The 20,366-nt window shown below is 44.8% G+C and overlaps 1 protein-coding gene and 1 pseudogene across 2 annotated transcripts; one reads left to right on the forward strand and one right to left on the reverse strand.

Moving 5' to 3' along the window:
- Positions 1 to 1,587: 1,587 nt before the first annotated feature.
- Positions 1,588 to 11,188, reverse strand: wipi1 (WD repeat domain, phosphoinositide interacting 1). 2 transcript variants are annotated; one of them, XM_067233484.1, is made up of 13 exons: positions 10,892 to 11,188; positions 9,688 to 9,770; positions 9,025 to 9,191; positions 6,893 to 6,989; positions 6,427 to 6,524; positions 6,198 to 6,290; positions 5,667 to 5,737; positions 5,201 to 5,308; positions 4,875 to 5,039; positions 4,456 to 4,563; positions 4,185 to 4,318; positions 3,771 to 3,871; positions 1,588 to 2,276 (listed from the first exon to the last, which is right to left on the reverse strand). In XM_067233484.1, the coding sequence occupies exons 1-13, from the start codon at positions 10,984 to 10,986 to the stop codon at positions 2,226 to 2,228; spliced, it is 1,371 nt and encodes a 456-aa protein (XP_067089585.1). In that variant the 5' UTR covers positions 10,987 to 11,188; the 3' UTR covers positions 1,588 to 2,225. The 2 variants fall into 2 exon arrangements, with proteins under 2 accessions (XP_067089585.1, XP_067089586.1); XM_067233485.1 differs by having other exon boundaries at positions 1,588 to 3,871.
- Positions 11,189 to 14,385: 3,197 nt separating this feature from the next.
- Positions 14,386 to 19,694, forward strand: LOC136940461 (GTPase IMAP family member 8-like; annotated as a pseudogene).
- The last annotated feature ends 672 nt before the right edge of the window (positions 19,695 to 20,366 follow it).

Here is a 20,366-nt window from a genome sequence, read left to right on the forward strand (position 1 = left end):
TACGACAAAATGTACACAAGTATAAAAATTGAAATGACGTCAACTACTCGACCGCACCTCTTAACTATGACATGGGTTATGTATGATAGACCGAACTCTTTCTAGTTCTTGCTGTAAATGTATGGATTTAAAATGTTGCTTTAGATTTTCATTACACATCTAAGTCTACGTCACAACTTATGTCCTGCTGTAAATGGAGTATTCGACCCTAAAACAAACATTTAGTAAGGATATCAACTGATTCAGGGACGAATTGTATGAGCTGCGCCATCTCATATTACACAAAATACAAATAAATATAAAGAGAGCAACTATTGAGAGGTTGAATGGTATGGACAGATCTGTATGATTATGTGATGATTAAAAAAAGTTATGTAAAGATAACCTAAGTAATGTAAAGATAACCTAAGATGATGACATAGCCATTGTTGCATAAGCACTGTAAAGAAGAGGCTTGTGGCCAAGTCTTACATAACATCAGCGATTTCTGATGGCTCATCATAAAGTGCTGGACTCTGTCCCTGATCAGGTATTTTACCCAGTCCAACCACCAAACAATCAGGGTTTTGGGTCCCCCTGTGGTGTGTATGTGAAGTGGGTTTCATTCATGCCAGATCCGTTCATACCACACTTTTACCCAATTTAACAGACTTTTGTTGCACTTGTACCAAACACCTGTTTACCACACATCCCTTAAACCCCGGTGACTTAAACTGGATTTTGGGTTGGTATAAAAAGCGGTTTTAAAGTTAACCACTGCGTATTTAACTGTTCCGGGACAAAGATAGCTCTGACTGAATTAACAACCAACTGAAACATTTGCTAAGAAGATTATTGTCATTTCCATTCTGAGGGACATCATTTCTCTGTTTAGAACCCTGAACAGCTCAGGTTACCAACAGTTTGAAAATGTAAACAAAAAAATATGTTTACTTCATGTTGGTGCGTATCACTATTGTTAAAAAAGAACTGCCAAATAAAGATAAGGTTATGTTCGGTGTTGTTCAGGTTATCACGGGTCAGCTTGACAGTAAAAGACAGCAGTTAAGGCTCACAGCTCACTCATAAGCAACACTCCTGGTATCTTTGAAATCGACTTTTTGTGATATTGCCATTTAGATATGATGTTGTTATTGTACTGGGAGTCAGGTGGCTGAGCGGTGAGGGAATCGGGCTAGTAATCCAAAGGTTGCCAGTTCGATTACATTTAGTCTGCTAAATGACTAAATGTAAATGTACTGAGGCCAGTGACAGAACGTTCCTTTGGCATTACCCACTGCAACACCGTTAGAACGTGGCACTTCAAGTCCCCATGATTATTATTACGAAGCTGTTGTTACAGTATAGTATAGAGGCTAGTTTGAAGATCAGGAAATTCAAGGAACATTTCGGTTCACCTACATTTAGTCTTTAATGTTAAGCATACTCTACCAAACTCTTCAACGGATATTGTTGAACAACTACCTTAACTGCCTGGAAGTCCCAAGCCCCAGGGGTGGACTGACACACACACGCACGCACGCACGCACACACACACACACACACACACAAAAACCCATGACAAACAAATGCTTTGCATAATTGCATTTCTAGTCTACTTTATTTCTTTGTTTTGTTTGTGTGTTGTTTTTTTGGGGCCTTGTGCAATCCGCAAACGCACAAACTATATCATAGGCACATACAAAAACATTGAATATGCGTATCATTACAGCAAAATACAGATTCAAAAGAAACATAGTAAAAAGGGTTAAAAAAAAGTCCTTATCTTTCAGTTAAATACCATAATGTTAATAATGAACATAATCAAAATCATGATGTTATCACAGTACTGTACAACTTAATAAAATATCTCAAGTAATGTATGAATGTATAAAAAAAAAAGAAGGTTATAGTTCTGTCCAGGCATGCACCTCATATGCTCATGATATAAAACAAACCTGTCACAGTCCCTGGGTAACAAATGTGTCCCCTTTGAAATTAGGAACTGACATTTGAAACAGAAACGTCCTCCTCATGATTATTATTAGCCTCTACTCTTACTAAATGAAAAGTAAATTTAGCACCCAGATTTGATTCTTTTTTTTTTTTTTTTTCCTGGCTCACGCCTTGCGGATCCTCTCTCTCCAGGTGTGTGTGCGTGTGTGTGGTCACCCGCTGCTCCACACCTGCGTGTCCGCCTGTCTGTCTGTCCGCCTGTCTGTCTGTCCGCCTGTCCTTCTACCCACTCACGAACGCCTCCCCTGGCCACCTCGAGTTCCGTCACGGCACCAATTTATCTACCAAAACACCAGAACAAACCTTTCATCAATGACAAGCTCTCACGAACGTGGCACAGATATAACCCCCCCCCCCCCCCCCCCTCTCTCGTTCTATAACCACTCCGATATTTCCTACGACAGGCTCATTCAAAAGGATCTCCGATCGTTAACCGAAAAAGCCACAGACTGTTTGGATACCAGACACTGGACAGACAAGACAGAGAGGAACACACAAATAAGATGTTATTCATTGGAAAGCGCTCTGGTGCACTCGAAAAGTATGTGCACTTGCACCCGAATGGAGAGTGTCCATGTCTCCCTCTTCAGGACGCGAAGGTGAACTGCAGTTAGAGATGAGGGATATAACAGGCCAACGGTAAGGCAAAGGAGGTCAATTCAACTGCCTTTTAGCCTCTTTATGGGTCCTGTGGGGCATCCGGTCTTCTCAACTTTTATTTTGGAACATTTTAACCTCGAACAGGCGGCCAACATCCAGCCCACCAGCCCTAGATCTGACTCAGGAATAGAGTGCTACAACACTGCATTGCTCGATGAACTTTACTGGCCTTATGAAGTCTATACATGCGTCTAACATACTTATTTGTGAGGGTTGGCAGGAGCTAGGCACGCCAGCACAGCTGTGCTGATCTTTCCATGACATGGATAGGTTTGTGCTCGTTTGTTTGGGATTGGGAAGTGATCTATAGATCAGTGCCCCTGTGCTCACCATCCCCTCAAGAACAAACAAACGTCATAATATGATACAAATTAAGTTGATCTCAAAACTCTTCCACGATAGTAGAACTTAAAACACTGACTTCATGCTTTACCAAAAACGATGACAAAGCGTTCTGAAGACTTTAGCATTTATAAAATTGTACGAGCGATAACATGTTCATTCCAAAAGGAATTAAAGTAATACTAGTATTCACAGAGTGAAACACCCTGCAACAACATCAGCATTTAAATCTAGCCTTTCTACAAGTTCCGCCGTTGTGGATGAGTTGGTGGGGGCCTTGAGGCTACCAATATCCTGTCCCTGCGATGTGAGGCCAACCCTGGGTAAAGGGACCGGCCTGTAGGCTAGCAGCAGTTAGCTGCTAACCTTGTGACTTGCACAGACAATGTTTTTTGGATTTTGGACCCTTTGATTCTAACTCTCATGTTTCCTAAATCATTGACATATATAAAATTAAAAAAATCATGTGGATTGTTGGTCAGTTTGACTGAGTTTGTCAGTTTAAGAATGAAAAAAATAGGTCCTATAATGGAAGCCTCACAGCAAATAACTGGACTGATGGGATCCAAAAGCATCATTATGTCATTTAAACAAGGTTTTTCTTTAGCCAGATGGGTCATGCAAATCAACAGCCGGGTTATCATTTCTCTACGGGGGCCAGGTTTAGCTGCTGGTCCGGATATCTGACTCTCTTTTGTGTTCACACCGCTAGCCTTGTCGGCTGAGGTGTCGAGGCTAACTAGCTAGCGGGGTTAGTGCTTCTGCATGCTCACAGGAGGAAACTCGTTCTCGTCGTCCAGACAGACAGGCCCAGCGGCGAACTCGTGCTCCGGGATGACCTCCCCCTTCCTGGCCCCGCCGTCCTCAGAGTACCCTGCAGGATGGAGAAGAGGGGGAGGTAGTTCCAGAAAGAAACGCCGTCAAAGAGCCATGTCTTGCGCAGAGAGGTACGTAAATGTTTCGTTTCACTTTTTAAAAGAAAGTGCTAAATTAAAAACTACTTAGAGCTCGATTATAAATATACAAACACGTGCAAACACGCAAACATACACAAATAACGCAAACACTAGTACGTAAATAGCACAAATAGTAGAATTCACCCCTCCCTTAGACCCCTTCGACTTCCTGTCTCGCATCGCCGGTATCCACGGTAACGCCCCCTACCCCTCCGGCCCCTCATGCTATACCTGTAAGCGTGGCAGTGACCGGCGCAGTGGTTGGTATGGCAACAGTGGCAGCGTAAGAGGGACAGGCCTGGGCAGGCATCGCTACCTCAGACCGACCCTCCTCCTCCTCACAGTCCTCATCGACACCAAACAGTCTGCGGGAGAGAGGAGAACCAACAGCTCTTCAAATGAAGCTCGCCCGTCCGAGGTGATATCCGACTGGAGAGTCCACTGTCCTTTCGCTAGCCCCCCCCCCTTTCCCGACAGTGTGAGGTGGGCGCCGACCTTTCACCTGTGTTTGTGGGCCAGCACACACTCGCCCCCGTCCTGAGGGTCCACGTTGTAGATGAAGAGCTGGCCTTCTGCCGAGGCCACCAGCAGCCGTGGAAGTTTCTGGATCCTGAGAGAGAGACACCAGAAAGAACACACAGAGAGAGAGAAACAGATGAAATGGTCTTCATCTTCACCTGCTTCAATAGACTGGACTTGATTGGCTAGTTGAGTTAGTTGGCTTCTACCATAAGCCAGTTAAGACACCTCTCCAATTGTAGTACAGCTGTGTCAGAAGTCCTCACAAAGTGTAACATTCCCCTTCTCCCTCTCTCACACAACTAAACACCGTACCCCAATGGAACTAGCATCAAACCGCTGTTGCAGAAACCCATTTCTGCGTCCTGTGTGGGGGGGGGGGGGGGGACAGGAGGAACTCACGTGGCGAGCGTGCAGACATTCCTCTGTCCGGACACCAGGAGGCGCACGGTGGCGAAGGCTCGGTCCTGACTCATCATCCCCGACACCTGGGCCGGCAGGTAGCTGCTCGCGGCGGAGAACATCTTCCCCACGTACGCCGACCAGGTCGGGGCCTCCTCCTCTCCGCTGCATGGAGAGAGAGGGGGCGATGGAGAGAGAGGGCGATGGATTGCGGGCACGCGTGCGGACGTGTCACCTCCGTTAGCTTCGGGGTGTACATGAGAGTGTGTGTGTATGCACACGTGTAGACATGTCACCTTCATTAGTACATGACTGTGTGTGTGTACCTCGCCCCGTGCTGCTCCAGTTTGAAGATGTGCACCGTCTCTGTGTTGCTGGAAGCGCAGAGGAACTGAGCGTCAGGGCTGAAGGACAGGGAGCTGATGTTCACGTACCTGTAGGCACACACAGTCACGCACAGTCACGCACGGCCAAGAAGTTCACTTTGTTGATTTGTTCACAGTCAGCTCAGCTGCCGTGTTCAGTACTGTGTGTGTAAGAGCCAGTGCCATAAAACTATCTTTAGTGGGTAATAAAATAATGAAAAAAAGGGGTTATGTTCCAGGCATAGATGCCTGACTCTCCTGAACTAAGGACACAGCAGCAAAGAATCAATCCTACCTCACCACTCCATTTCAAAAGCACCTTTAAAAAATACTGGTTTGTTTTCGCCTAGGGTGCTTGGTACTAAATATGCAAGTCCTGCTGTGAGGAGGAACTCAGTCCTGTTAGTTTCCGGAAGTGAACTCTGACCTCTTCATCCCTCGACGGAACTCAAACAGACGCAGGCCCTCTGGGATGGAGAACACTCTGATGACAGTGCCCTGAGGAGGAGCGAGAGAGAGAGAGAGAGAGAGGAGGGGTAGAGAAAAAAGAGTAAACTTGAAAAGGAGGGTGAGAGAATAGAGAGAGAAGAAGAAACAGAGATATGAGGTCTAAAAGGACACACAGAGCAGGAAGTCACAGTCCCACAGAGACCATCCCTTGGCTGGCTAGAGTGGTTCTCAAATGAGGGTACCCAGAGGTACTACAGGGGGTATGTGAGAGAAAGTGTAAAATTGACAAATCTGAGAGTAAATCATGAAAATACAGTACTTAAAAAATGCTAGATATAAATACGTATTTATACAATATAAATATGGGTATAGGGAGTACTTGGATTCAGAAATCAGGAAAGAGGTGTACTGAAGCCCCCAGAAAAGGTTGAAGACCGCTGGGATCCCCCACAGCCGGCCGGTTACCCCCCAGCCGCCCGGTTACCCCCCATGGCCTGGCTGGACTCACCCTCTCCGAGGCGCTGGCCAGCTTGGTTCCTGAGGCGTTGAAGGTGAGAGCGGCCAGAGGACTGTCGTGGGCAGGGATCATCGTCACCGTGCTCTGGAAGGAGAGCAAGCAACACAGAATGCAATATAGTCATTGTTTATGCTCCTTTATACCGGGCAATGTCCTCTATCTTGCTGTGCGCTACATTCATACTGCTATAGTACACAGTCCTGGATTTTGTCAGCTTTACCAGGTTGTTGGCATCGTAGACTATAATCTCTCCGATGGTGGAACTGCCGGGGTAGGCCAGGTAAGAGTTGGAATGGTTGATGGAGAGAGCACACAGGCCTATGAAGAGGCAAGGAGAGAAGACGATTGGATGAGCATCCTACTTGGAAAGTCAGTTGGTCAATGTTGGACAGGTGACACAAGGTGGCAGAACGCAAGTCTTATCAGGCATCAGCAAACCAATCACAAGCCAACATGAGGGTAACACCAGGGTAACACTAAGAAAGACAAACCTAACACTCAGCAGAGAAATCCGAGAATCCGAAACAAGGCAGTTGTCCTCTGTTCTTTCCATTAAGACTGACTAACTGTGTATATTGAAATTCGATCTCCAGAGCTCCTAAGGTTGTTTGAGTCACGCTAGCATGTGTAGACAGAGAGCTAATAGCTAGCTGGCTGTATTTGATAGAGTGTGTGTGTGTGTTTACCTGAGGGGTTGGATGGTGTGTTGAGCAGGGTCTTCAGCAGCTTCATGTCTTTTATGTTGTGGATGTAGACAGACTCTTCCAGACACACCACCAACCTCTGTAGGAAATCACAGGCTGCCATTACATACCTTACAGACAGTAAGCACAGTTAGCATTGCATGCTACATCCTCTCAGGAACAGATTGTAACACAGTTAGCATTGCATGCTACATCCTCTCAGGAACAGATAGTAACACAGTTAGCATTGCAGTCTACACTCTTTCAGGTACTGATAGTGGCAGACTTGGCATTGCATGCTACATCCTCTCAGGTACAGATAGTGGTTAGATTAGCATGCTACACCTGCTCAAGATGTGGTACCAAGCAATTGTAAATAATACTGTTAGCATCAGTCTGTTATGCATTTAGCCTGAAAGTCTGGTTGAGTAGAGATACATTTCAAAAGCTGTACTTGAACCCTAAAAATGCAACACTATAATGTACCTTTCATTTTCTCATTCACGATAGGGTTACACACAAAAGAAAAATGGCATTTGTGTTGGAACGGCTTATTGTTAGTGGAACAATCCCCAATGTAACCGGTCCTTTTCTCTGAAATAAAGACTTTAAGCCTGACCTCTCAAGACTGAAACGTGCTCCCTCCCTCGCTACCTGTCTGTTGAGGCGGACTACCCTGTCTGTTGAGGAGGACTACCTGTCTGTTGAGGAGGACTACCTGTCTGTTGAGGCGGACTACCTGTCTGTTGAGGCGGACTACCTGTCTGTTGAGGCGGACTACCTGTCTGTTGAGGCGGACTACCTGTCTGTTGTGGCGCCACTACCTGTCTGTTGAGGCGGACTACCTGTCTGTTGAGGCGGACTACCTGTCTGTTGAGGCGGACTACCTGTCTGTTGAGGCGGACTACCTGTCTGTTGAGGAGGACTACCTGTCTGTTGAGGCGGACTACCCTGTCTGTTGAGGCGGACTACCTGTCTGTTGAGGAGGACTACCTGTCTGTTGAGGAGGACTACCTGTCTGTTGAGGAGGACTACCTGTCTGTTGAGGCGGACTACCTGTCTGTTGAGGCGGACTACCCTGTCTGTTGAGGAGGACTACCTGTCTGTTGAGGAGGACTACCTGTCTGTTGAGGAGGACTACCTGTCTGTTGAGGAGGACTACCTGTCTGTTGAGGCGGACTACCTGTCTGTTGAGGAGGACTACCTGTCTGTTGAGGAGGACTACCTGTCTGTTGAGGAGGACTACCTGTCTGTTGAGGAGGACTACCTGTCTGTTGAGGCGGACTACCTGTCTGTTGAGGCGGACTACCTGTCTGTTGAGGCGGACTACCTGTCTGTTGAGGCGGACTACCTGTCTGTTGAGGCGGACTACCTGTCTGTTGAGGCGGACTACCTGTCTGTTGAGGCGGACTACCTGTCTGTTGAGGAGGACTACCTGTCTGTTGAGGCGGACTACCCTGTCTGTTGAGGCGGACTACCTGTCTGTTGAGGCGGACTACCCTGTCTTTTGAGGAGGACTACCTGTCTGTTGAGGCGGACTACCTGTCTGTTGAGGCGGACTAACTGTCTGTTGAGGCGGACTACCTGTCTGTTGAGGCGGACTACCTGTCTGTTGAGGAGGACTACCTGTCTGTTGAGGCGGACTACCTGTCTGTTGAGGCGGACTACCTGTCTGTTGAGGCGGACTACCCTGTCTGTTGAGGCGGACTACCTGTCTGTTGAGGCCGACTACCTGTCTGTTGAGGCCGACTACCTGTCTGTTGAGGCGGACTACCCTGTCTTTTGAGGAGGACTACCTGTCTGTTGAGGCGGACTACCCTGTCTGTTGAGGCGGACTACCTGTCTGTTGAGGCGGACTACCTGTCTGTTGAGGCGGACTGCCAGGATGTTGAGGCGGACTACCCTGTCTGTTGAGGAGGACTACCTGTCTGTTGAGGCGGACTACCTGTCTGTTGAGGCGGACTACCTGTCTGTTGAGGAGGACTACTTGTCTGTTGAGGAGGACTACCTGTCTGTTGAGGAGGACTACCTGTCTGTTGAGGAGGACTACCTGTCTGTTGAGGCGGACTACCTGTCTGTTGAGGAGGACTACCTGTCTGTTGAGGCGGACTACCCTGTCTGTTGAGGAGGACTACCTGTCTGTTGAGGCGGACTGCCAGGATGTTGTTGGAGTAGCTGTAGTTGCAGATCTCCGTTCCCTTCTTGAAGTGGTAGACGTTCATGCGGCGAGGCATGGAGGTGCTCACCACCACCACCAGGCTGCTGGAGAACAGGCGCTCCACGATGTACACGTCTGGGGTTTCTGGGAGACGCGGGGAGGGGGGGGGCATCACAGAACAGGGGTAATACCATTACAGTGGTGGCTCCATGGTGTTCATCAAGTGTACACTATAAGCATACACACTAAGTGTTCATCAAGTGTACACTATAAGCATACACACTAAGTGTTCATCAAGTGTACACTATAAGCATACACACTAAGTGTTCATCAAGTGTACACTATAAGCATACACACTAAGTGTTCATCAAGTGTACACTATAAGCATACACACTAAGTGTTCATCAAGTGTACACTATAAGCATACACATTAAGTGTTCATCAAGTGTACACTATAAGCATACACACTAAGTGTTCATCAAGTGTACACTATAAGCATACACACTAAGTGTTCATCAAGTGTACACTATAAGCATACACACTAAGTGTTCATCAAGTGTACACTATAAGCATACACACTAAGTGTTCATCAAGTGTACACTATAAGCATACAGTAGGTTTGGAATGAGGCCGTACTGACCGCTCTCATGGATGCAGTCCAGCTTGTCCACAGAGGTCACAGAGAAGAGCTTGTATCCAGTCTTGGTTCCCACAGCCAATGACCTGAGAGACAAAAACATACTGTTTTATAAGTGGGACTTTCCTCACCGAACTGTTCAGTCTGTTGGGGTTATAGATTCTGCATGAGATATGTGTTCAATGTAAACACTGTCAAGGAAATGGGAGTTAGTCCAATGCAAACTAAGAAACAGTCGCCGTCACGTATTTGAAATCAACTTCCTGTTCTGACTTTTGCAGTTTGTGTTATACACAATCCAGTTTTAATACTGTAGTTAAAAAGTGCAGCACATGAACACATGTGAATATGAGAGATTCGCATGGGTAATTTATGGTGAGTATCATGAGTTTAGATTGAATTGACATAATCCTGTCATGAAAAGTGCATTTAGGAACGAAACTAATGAGCTATCTGCTCTCAGATTAAAAAAGTAAACTCTTTGTTAAACACTGAGCAGTATAGGATTGTAATCTATCTGGACTCTGCTTTAAATCCCTTTAGTCACACTTTTTCAAAACAGTGTCTGTTTTTAGAGGCCGCACTGGTGTTTCTTAGTGTTTAGTATTCAGAAACGTGTACAAACGTGCATTCCTGCACATAATAAATTATCTTCTTCACTGACCACAGACAAATACCTGTAGGTATCCACTCATTGCCTGTAATGACACCAGGTCACGTTTCATTTCAACAGTCATGTTCTCTAAACAGAAACAAATTTGTACAGTATCGAGTCTTTATGTTTTAGAAGTAATTCGCACGTTGAGGCTGTACACCGCAAACCATTAGTCTGCATTCTTTCAACGGCTGTAACGTGTCTCTGCTCTGGGTGTAAAAAACGAGACGCTGCCGACAGGTTGTAGTATCTAGCGTGCTACATACCATGTCAGGTGAGCAGGCTATCTAATCTACATGAAGAACTCATAGAAGAGTAAATAACACAGTAGTCTAAAGACCGCTGGATTATCCAACTTCTACTGTGAAGTAGGCTAAAGCTAGTTGGGCGTATTCCAATTTCCATGACTACAACAAAATAGTTTTCAACCACAATAAGCGGCAGAGATGTCGGCTTTACAGATCTCGGTAATTAAACGACGGAATGATAGTTTGCTAAATGTGCTTGCATTGTTTACAAACCAAACCCACATAGCCTACTGAGCTAGCTTACGTGGAGTCTTGGTTGAAAGAGGCGCAGCCAAGCCCAAGCCCTGGCTCGGGTCCGCCCGGCCCGCCTGGACCGTCAGCTCCCTCTCCGGTCTCCATCCCGATTCCCAGCGTCCTCCTTCCCTCCCTCCGCCCTGGATTGGAGGCCTGGGATCGGCTGCGCCTCTTAGCACGATGGCGGCGGACGAAGGATCCAGCAGGGATGAATCCTGTACAACCTCTTGACAATTAAATAGTGTAATCACAGACTATGAGTTTTTACCGTATTCCCGCTACTTTTAGAATCAAAATACTAGCTTCATAAATTGTTACGTTAGAGGTTGGGGCTTCCAGGCGCTACAGATGAGAAAAAATGAAGCAAAACAAGAACAGCTGACAGACCAACGTCACACTAATGCTCCATACTGATTGGCTGAACGAAACTCCAGTTTATGAGGTTGTTTCTTAATAAACCGCCCAAACCTCTACTTTCCCGTAGTTGCTCTTTCATCACCTTTCCTTCGCCGTCGGCTAGACTTCGACTGTATGGTGTGGATATAGTTAAAAGTCGATTGAAAATGTAATTACTTGTCAGCCAGATTTACCAATTAATTAATAAACTATAACAATGGGTTACAATAAACACAGGGTAGAAGATGTTTGATCTTAACAGATAGTTTAAGGGTTGACATGTAGGATATTCTAAGTAGGTTACAGGTAGGTTGACGTGACACCACAATAACCTTGCATTGCCATGTTTTAGACTAATTCAAAACACCGTGGTGAAGTTGGTTTGAAGTTCGATATTCAACAGATATTCGGACGCCCAGGATTGTGTTATTTTAACCGGTGTTTAGCATCGCTACGACCGGCCGCTTAGCCTATGCTTTTGGCTGCCGAAACCATGGAGATATAACGTTATATCTATGGCCGAAACAACGTGTATGTTTACGGACCATCAACAAATTACAAATTTCAAAAGTGAATAGCTTTTCAACAACATGAACAAGGAGCGTCAAAATAATGTTAAACTGTTGAAGATGTATGCATTCATGCTGCACAGCCTTTAGTTTTTTCATTTTTACCTCACACCATTTAAGATGATTTTCTGAAAGTTTGAAACGTCAATCGCTTTTTGGTCATGTGACATGTAATCCTCAAATCCATTTCAGTGTTCACTGACTATGTATACATGTTGCACAGCCTTTAGTTTGTTCATTTTCACCTCACACTATTTTCAGTGATTTTGTTTGTGTTTCAAACTTCAATAGCTTTTTGGTCATGTGACCTATAATCTTCAAATCCATTTCAGAGTGTTCACTGACTATGTATACATGTTGCACAGCCTTTAGTTTGGTCATTTTCACCTCACAATATTGTAGATGGATTTTTGAATATTTCAAACTTCAATAGCTTTTTGGTCATGTGACTTATAATCCTTAAATCCATTTCAGGGTGTTCAGTAACTATGTATACATGTTGCACAGATATGGACTGGCTATGTATGAATTGATTCGGCAGCAATTGTCTCCCACGCCAATTGTATACGCTGCTACAGCCATGTTGCTTTTTTCGGGAATAGGCTGTGTTCATATTGACCATAAACACATAATAAAACTTATATCTGAAGTGTGGTGAAGTAGGACAAAGTTTTTGGTCGCCGGGTGCCATGGTGGATCCTAGTATCGGAGCTCCATTGATGTTGGCTTTTAATAATTCTCATGTCCGCGCTTAACTCAGAGTGGACATACTTCGAGTTGACTTAACAAATTCAAATCAGCTTTTCTGGAACCAAAAACCCCACCTTCCAGGTGTTTCTGAGCGCCGACACAGACTGCTAAAAAGACAATGGAGTTGCAATAATGCGGGGGTCAGATGGCTGAGCGGTTAGGGAGTTGGGCTATTAATCAGAAGGTTTTTGGTTCGATTCCCAGCCGTGCAAAATGACGTTGTGTCCTTGAGCAAGGCACTTCACCCTACTTACTTACTCTGGGAGAATGTCCCTGTACTTACTGTAAGTCGCTCTGGATAAGAGCGTCTGCTAAATGACTAAATGTAATAATGAACATTCACCAACAGATGGCACCGCTGGGCCATCTTAAACACGTCTTTTAGATAGATGAGACTTTATTGATCCCATAGGTAAATTGATGTGTTACAGCAGTCCAGCCCAGGACAAGCAAACACAGACTTGGAATATACGAAAAGTGATGTAAAATGAATAAATAAATAAATACACAGGTGGGCCAGTAGCTCTGCAGTCGTTTGGGGGCATCCAGAAGAGGCTCGCTGAATACAGCAATAAGGGGCTTGTGGTCTGTCTCTGCTGTAATGTTGTCATGCCCGTACAGGAAGTTGTGGAAACGTTTACATGCAAACACAATGCTGAGGTACTCCTGTATCTGGGCACAGTTCTGCTCTGTTGGAGTGAGTGCTCTAGAGGTGCTTCAGGCTGGTCTTCCGGGCTGGTCCTCCAGGCTGGTCCTCCAGGCTGGTGCTCCAGGTTGGTCCTCCAGGCTGTTCCTCCAGGCTGGTCCTCCATGCTCTTCCTCCAAGCTGGTCCTCCAAGCTGGTCCTCCAGACTGGTCTTACAGGCTGGTCCTCCATGCTCTTCCTCCAAGCTGGTCCTCCAGGCTGGTCCTCCAGGCTGGTCCTCCAGGTTGGTCCTCCAGGCTGGTCCTCCAGGCTGGTCCTCCAGGTTGGTCCTCCAGGCTGGTCCTCCATGCTCTTCCTCCAAGCTGGTCCTCCAGGCTGGTCCTCCATGCTCTTCCTCCAGGCTGGTCCTCTAGGCTGGTCCTCCAGGCTGGTCCTCCATGCTCTTCCTCCAGGCTGGTCCTCCAGGCTGGTCCTCCAGGCTGGTCCTCCAGGCTGGTCCTCCTGCATGAGGCAACAGCCCAGACCATACTGGCTTGAGTCACTCTGAATAGTGACAGGTTTTGACACGTCATTGTATCACCGTACAGAGTGACCAGCTGTTTTATTTTCCTGACCGCCATGTGGTGTTTTGGGAGCCAAACCGGTAAAGACAGTGGAGTTCAAATAATTAACACTCACCTGTGCCATCTTAAACCCATAACATGGGCGGTGGCTGCCAAAACAAGTCCGTACATTACTGTATCAATGATCCATGATCAGAGCTACACCACTGTAATTGTATGTCACAGGTGACCTAGTCTACAAGAATGTTGTGAAACCATCCAAACCTGTTTGGATCTACTTTCTACTTTCTATTTCACCTGAAACACAAACAAACATCTTTCCTTCATCGTCTGCTAGGCTTCGTTGTGTCTGTATAGGTAAGTTAAAAGTCGATTGAAAATGTAACTAATTGTTAGCCAGATTAATTAATTATTAAACAGTAACAATGGGCTACAGTATACACAGGGTAGAATATGCTTGATCTTAACAGGTAGTTTAAGTAAGATTTTAAATGTAACTGAAGTACACAAGGACATGGATCCACGTCACATGGTTTATTAGCATGTTTTATATGTATTGCTCTCCGTTCTCTACAGGAGTAAAGAGAGGAGCAAGATTATCAACTATGGCTTCAGGTAAACACACTTGTTTCAGTGTTTCAGTCATAAAACACTTCACCATAACCAGGAAAAGCATCATGTTAGCACTTGTTACTGCTACATTTAAAGGTTTTTGTTGCACCATCCCAGTTGTAAAAATGAACAGGATATGATGTGGTGCCTATCTAATGAAGAACACACTGTAGTTTATCAGCAGTTTTATTGACCTCCACAGTGTAATTTACCACTCCTTCCATCGTTCAGTACATTTATAATATGAAAACGATTAATAACAATGTCTCTCTTAATTTTTGAACTTTTTCTCCCTGTTTATCCTCTCTCTATTTTTCTGTCCCTTTCTCTCTTTCTTCCTCTTTGTCTCTCTCCCCACCCCTCTCTCTGACAGGTGACTCCCTCCATCTCTCAGAGCTGAGGATTGTGCTGCTGGGGGGGAAACGTGCAGGGAGGAGTTCATCAGGAAACACCATCCTGGGCAGAGAGGAGTTTGACCTGAGGACAGCTGCTCAGTGTGTGAAGAGACAGGGAGAAGTAGCAGGGAGGCAGGTCACTGTGGTCGACACTCCAGGATGGTGGAGGAATTTCCCTGTACAAAGGACTACTAAGCTGGTTAAACAGGAGATAGTATGCAGTGTGTCTCTGTGTCCTCCAGGACCCCAAACTCTCCTCCTGGTCATACGGCTGGATGTCTCCTTCACAGAGGAAGAGAGAATATCAGTAGAGGGTAACCTGCAGCTTCTCAGTGAGAGAGTCTGGAGTCACACTATAGTACTGTTCACCTATGGGGACTGTCTGGGAGACACAACCATTGAGCAGCACATTGAGAGAGAAGGGAAGGCCCTCCAGTGGCTTGTTGAGAAATGTGGGAACAGGTATCATGTCCTCAACAATAAGAACAGGGGTGATGACACTCAGGTCACTGAGCTGTTGGACAAGATGGAGGAGATGGTGGCAGGAAACATAGGAGGCCACTATGAGATGGACAGAGAGATCCTGGAGAAGATAGAGGACAGAAGGAGGGCAGAGGAAGAGAGCGCACAACAGAGGCTGATGAAGGTGCAGGAACAGAGAGAAACTCTCAGATCACTAATGGGTGAGTTTCTTTCAGTGTCCACCCAGAGTCTTGGTGTGAATAGCCTAATCAATGTGTCACTCAGTATACTGGATATTTAGAGACTGTTTTTAACATGAGAAAACGTCATTTCAATTAGCCTATTGATGAACAACATTATGCATACTGTAGATATCAGTAAATTTGTATTTTTTGTAAGATACATTCACCTGAGCAGAGAACATTTCTGAAACTCACATTATTACTATGTTGTGTAGATTCTTCACTCAAATAACCTGTAGAATCAGATAACTGAAACTATACAAAAATAATGCAATCTCTGTTTGCCCTTTGTCTTTACCTATCTCACTTTACCTCTCAATCTATCTCATGCATCTATATTTCTCTCTCTCTCTATCTCTCTCTCTCTCTCTCTCTCTCTCTCTCTCTCTCTCTTTCTCTCTCTGACAGGTGACTCCCTCCATCTCTCAGAGCTGAGGATTGTGCTGCTGGGGGGGAGATATGCAGGGAAGAGTTCATCAGGAAACACCATCCTGGGCAGAGAGGAGGTTGACCTGAGGACAACTGCTCAGTGTGTGAAGAGACAGGGAGAAGTAGCAGGGAGGCAGGTCACTGTGGTCGACACTCCAGGATGGTGGAGTGATCTCACTTTAGATAGTACTACTGAGCTGGTTAAACAGGAGATAGTACGCAGTGTGTCTCTGTGTCCTCCAGGACCCCACACACTCCTCCTGGTCATACGGCTGGATGTCTCATTCCTAGGGAAACACAGAAGATCAGTAGAGGGACACCTGCAGCTTCTCAGTAAGACAGTCTGGAGTCACACTATAGTGCTGTTCACCTATGGAGACCATCTGGGAGACACAACCATTGAGCAGCACATTGAGAGAGAAGGGAAGGCCCTCCAGTGGCTTGTTGAGAAATGTGGGAACAGGTATCATGTCCTTAACAATAAGAACAGGGGTGATGACACTCAGGTCACTGAGCTGTTGGACAAGATGGAGGAGATGGTGGCAGGAAACAGAGGAGATGTGTTTTACTCTGAGATGGACCGCAGGAAAGAAATTAATCCTAAAATTAGTCCTGAAGAGAATCAGACGTCATTACTGCCTGTGACAAGAGCCGGGAGCATTGAAGGCCCTCCAAATAGTGAGTATTAACTATTTACTGTTCAAACTGCATCTCTGGCACATAAATAATTGTATATTCACCTGAATGTGGAATGATAGATGGGAAAAACTGAAGGGAAGACAATACACACAAATATTCGAACACAGACAGAAATACTAATGTAGAAATATGTGTCTCTAACAAGAACCAATTCAATACCCATAATTGTAATATTCCATGTGTTACTTTCTTATTTCAAATACATACTATGTCGAACAGTACTTTAGCAAACAGTCAGTTGTCAGTCTGTATTGTTATCTGTGTTTGTCAATGGATGTAAAAAGCTACGTAATACTTGACCTTGTTTAGTTATTTGTATGTTGTTGTTGTGCAGTGAGTGGAGACAGCAGAGCTGAGAGAGATTATCATTCTGGTCGGAGATCTGAGACTGGATCACTGTGGAGCCTTGAGAGTAAGATGTCTGTCTGTATCTGTCTGTCTGCCGGCCTACCTGTCTATCTGTCTGTCTACCTGTCTGTCTATTTGCCTGTATGTCTGTTCATCAGTCAGTTGAATGTTCCATACATGGTCCCTGAGTAGGAATCTAACCAGCCCAGTATGTGACCTGCTGTGTTTCTGTACAGAGTGGAGAGATAGTAGATCTGATCTCATGTCTCTGAGGAGCTCTGGCTACGGCTCCCAGACCTCCATATTTTCTCGCCACAGCTCAGAGAGTGACCCACACAGATCTCCACACACCAGATTAACCCCTGAACCTGCACACATCAGGGAACCACAAGGACCGGTACGTAGACTACTAGATTATCTGTTCAAGTACTTTCATACTTAATTCTGAAGACTCAGATTCACAAAAGAGCTACATAATTCAGAGTTTATTGGTTGTTTTTCTAACTAAGACGTCACTACTGGCTGGGAAAAGAGCCAGGAGCTACCCCCTCCTCCCTCCAAACAGTGAGTATTGATTATTTATTGTAGTAACAGCAGATAAATAATTGTAAGTTAATAATAATTTTAAATTCACCTGAATGTTAAATGAGGGATGGTCGAAACAGAAGACAATAAACACAAATATACAAACACAGACAGAAATAGAAATATATAAATATGTGTCTGTAACAAGAACGACTTCAATACCCTTCATTTTCATATTCCATATATTACATTGTTATTTTAAATAAATGCATATGTATTACATTTGTTTAGCAAACACTTTCATCCAAGGTCATGTGCAGGGGTATTTGAACCTGTGATCCCTTGAGCTACAGTCAAATACTCATCCACTGAGCTATTGCTGTCTGTGCATTTGTCAGTATTGTGACGTCACGAGAGGCTGGGTCCTGGAGGGGTGCCACTTTCCCTGGAAGTGGCTGCAGCCCTGAGCAGCTGTGGCTCCCTCTGCTGGGGGAGCCGGGAGCTCCATCCCTCCCTAAAAACGGGGCATTCCCACACACCTGAAACTGATCAGACGCTGATGACCTAAAGGGTTGGGTTAAATAGGGAGAGCCACAGTTAGGTGGGGTGGGGGGGTTTGGTGAAGAAGAGGTGCCGTTTACGGTTTTTGGAATCCTATGTAAGATTTTGAAGTTTTTTTGTTAATTCTGAGGATCTTTAATAAACCCCTTGTTTTTGTTCGACCCCGGTGTCCTCGCACTATTTTGAGCTGTCCCGCTGGGGGCTGTGTAGCCTCTCGTGGCGTCACAGTATGTATTGTCATCTGTGTTTGTCAATGGATGTAAAAAGCTACATAATACTTGACCTTGTTTAGTTATTTGTATGTTGTTGTTGTGCAGTGAGTGAAGACAGCAGAGCTGAGAGAGACGATGATTCTGGTTGGAGATCTGAAACTGAATCACTGCTGAGCCTTGAGAGTAAGATGTATGTCTGTCTGTCTGTCTTCTTGCCTACCTACCTGTCTTTCTCTCTCTTTCTGTCTGTCTGTGTAGATACTTTACCTGCTTGCAGCCTACTTGTATGTCAATTAGCCTGTATGTCTGTCCTTCAGTCAGTTGAATGTTCTATATGTGGTCCCTGAGTTGGAATCTAACCAGCTCAGTATCTGACCTGCTGTGTTTCTCTACAGAGAGGAGAGATAGTAGATCTGATCTGTCTCTGGTGAGCTCTGGCTACGGCTCTCGGACCTCCATACTTTCTCACCTCAGCTCAGAGAGGACTGAGCACGCTCAGAAGGGCTCTGCAGAGGAGCAGCTGCATTCTGCAAGACTGGTTTGTGGAGCGAGTGACGATGCCTGTTCTGGATGATCTGCTGGACGGACTTCTGCAGGAGAGGGTGATCAACGATGCTGAGATGGAGGCAGTGAAGGTGGAGGCAGTGAGGAAGGACAGAGCACGGGCCACCATCGACATGGTCCTGAGGAAAGGATCTCTCTCATGTTTTGTGATGAACACTATGTTGTCTAAATATGACCCTGCCTTATACACAACTCTTGGCTTCCAATAAAACATGCAGAGAACAGTGTCAGACCTAGGATGAGTGTATCACACCAGTGTTTCAGCCTAGTGAATACACTATGTACGGATATATTCATTTACAATTTAAATACAGCTACATGAAATATGAATTTACCATATACTTACAAATAGTATATTTATCTACATTTGAGTTCTATGGTTGGCATAATTTAAATATTTTATGAAATACCCCAAAAAAAACGTTTTAGATTTTTTTTTGCTGGGTACATCCAAACTCTTTCTCATTCAAATCTAACTGGATTTGTTACTATAATCTTATGAATATTAAGATAGATTTTAGCCAATTGAATTTATATAAGATTAACCAAAATAATTAACTACTATGTTTTACAATCAGCATAACATGGCAATACCAGTCAAATTAGTGTGTAAATATAGAATGTATATAAAGGTAAAATATATGATTAGATAGAAGTGTCTAATTGCATGCAATCATATATGGGGATAAGCTCTTTGAAACATTATATACATTTTAATAAAAACCTCCAATAAATGTAAATATGTTGTTAAAAGATGTTCTTTGTTTGGGCCACAGCTGTCAGACCTGGATTTATACTGTTTCAGTCCATCATTCAGAATGAAAACTTTTAAAAACCTTCTTCACTATTCATCTTTTCAACTGCTTTCAGCAAACACACACATTTTCTTCAGGAAATGTACCTTTCTAGTTAGTGTGTTTGCTGCAAGCAAATGCATCCAAAAAATATCTTCATCAAACTCAGTTGAGATTTTGTCTTTGTTCTTTTGGAAGTAATTGTACGATAATATAATAATGTAATAGCTAAAGGTCCTGAATTAGTTTTAAGTGCACATACATACATACACACACACAAACACACACATACATAAATACATAATGTTTTTAAATGTCTGTGCCAAAATTAAGACCTTGTGGTGATAAACTGCAGTATCGATGAGAGGTTGAAATGGGTTTTGTGACCAAACTTGGCATGTGTGTGTCAGAAAGAAGGGGGGTTGTTATTGGGGATTGAATAACAGACGCTATTGCTGGGATACCGGGTAACCAATCTGTATACTGTCCAGTCCCACCTACGGACACAGAGGTGTCTCAGCACTGTTTCATGGTACACTAGCAACAGAGCATTCTCCCTCTCTTCTCACATATGCCCCCTCTGGGCTAGCTCCACTGATTACAGTGCTGTCTACCTCCAGCCCCTCTTCCTTCACAGCAAGGTCAATGTTTCAGTCTATCCATTGTTGTAAGGGAGCAACGATCTTTTCAAACCTTAAACCTTCCATCTATAACCTGT

The sequence above is a fragment of the Osmerus mordax genome, chromosome 3 (assembly GCF_038355195.1).
Source record: "Osmerus mordax isolate fOsmMor3 chromosome 3, fOsmMor3.pri, whole genome shotgun sequence".
In the NCBI taxonomy this organism is placed as follows: Eukaryota; Metazoa; Chordata; class Actinopteri; order Osmeriformes; family Osmeridae; genus Osmerus; species Osmerus mordax.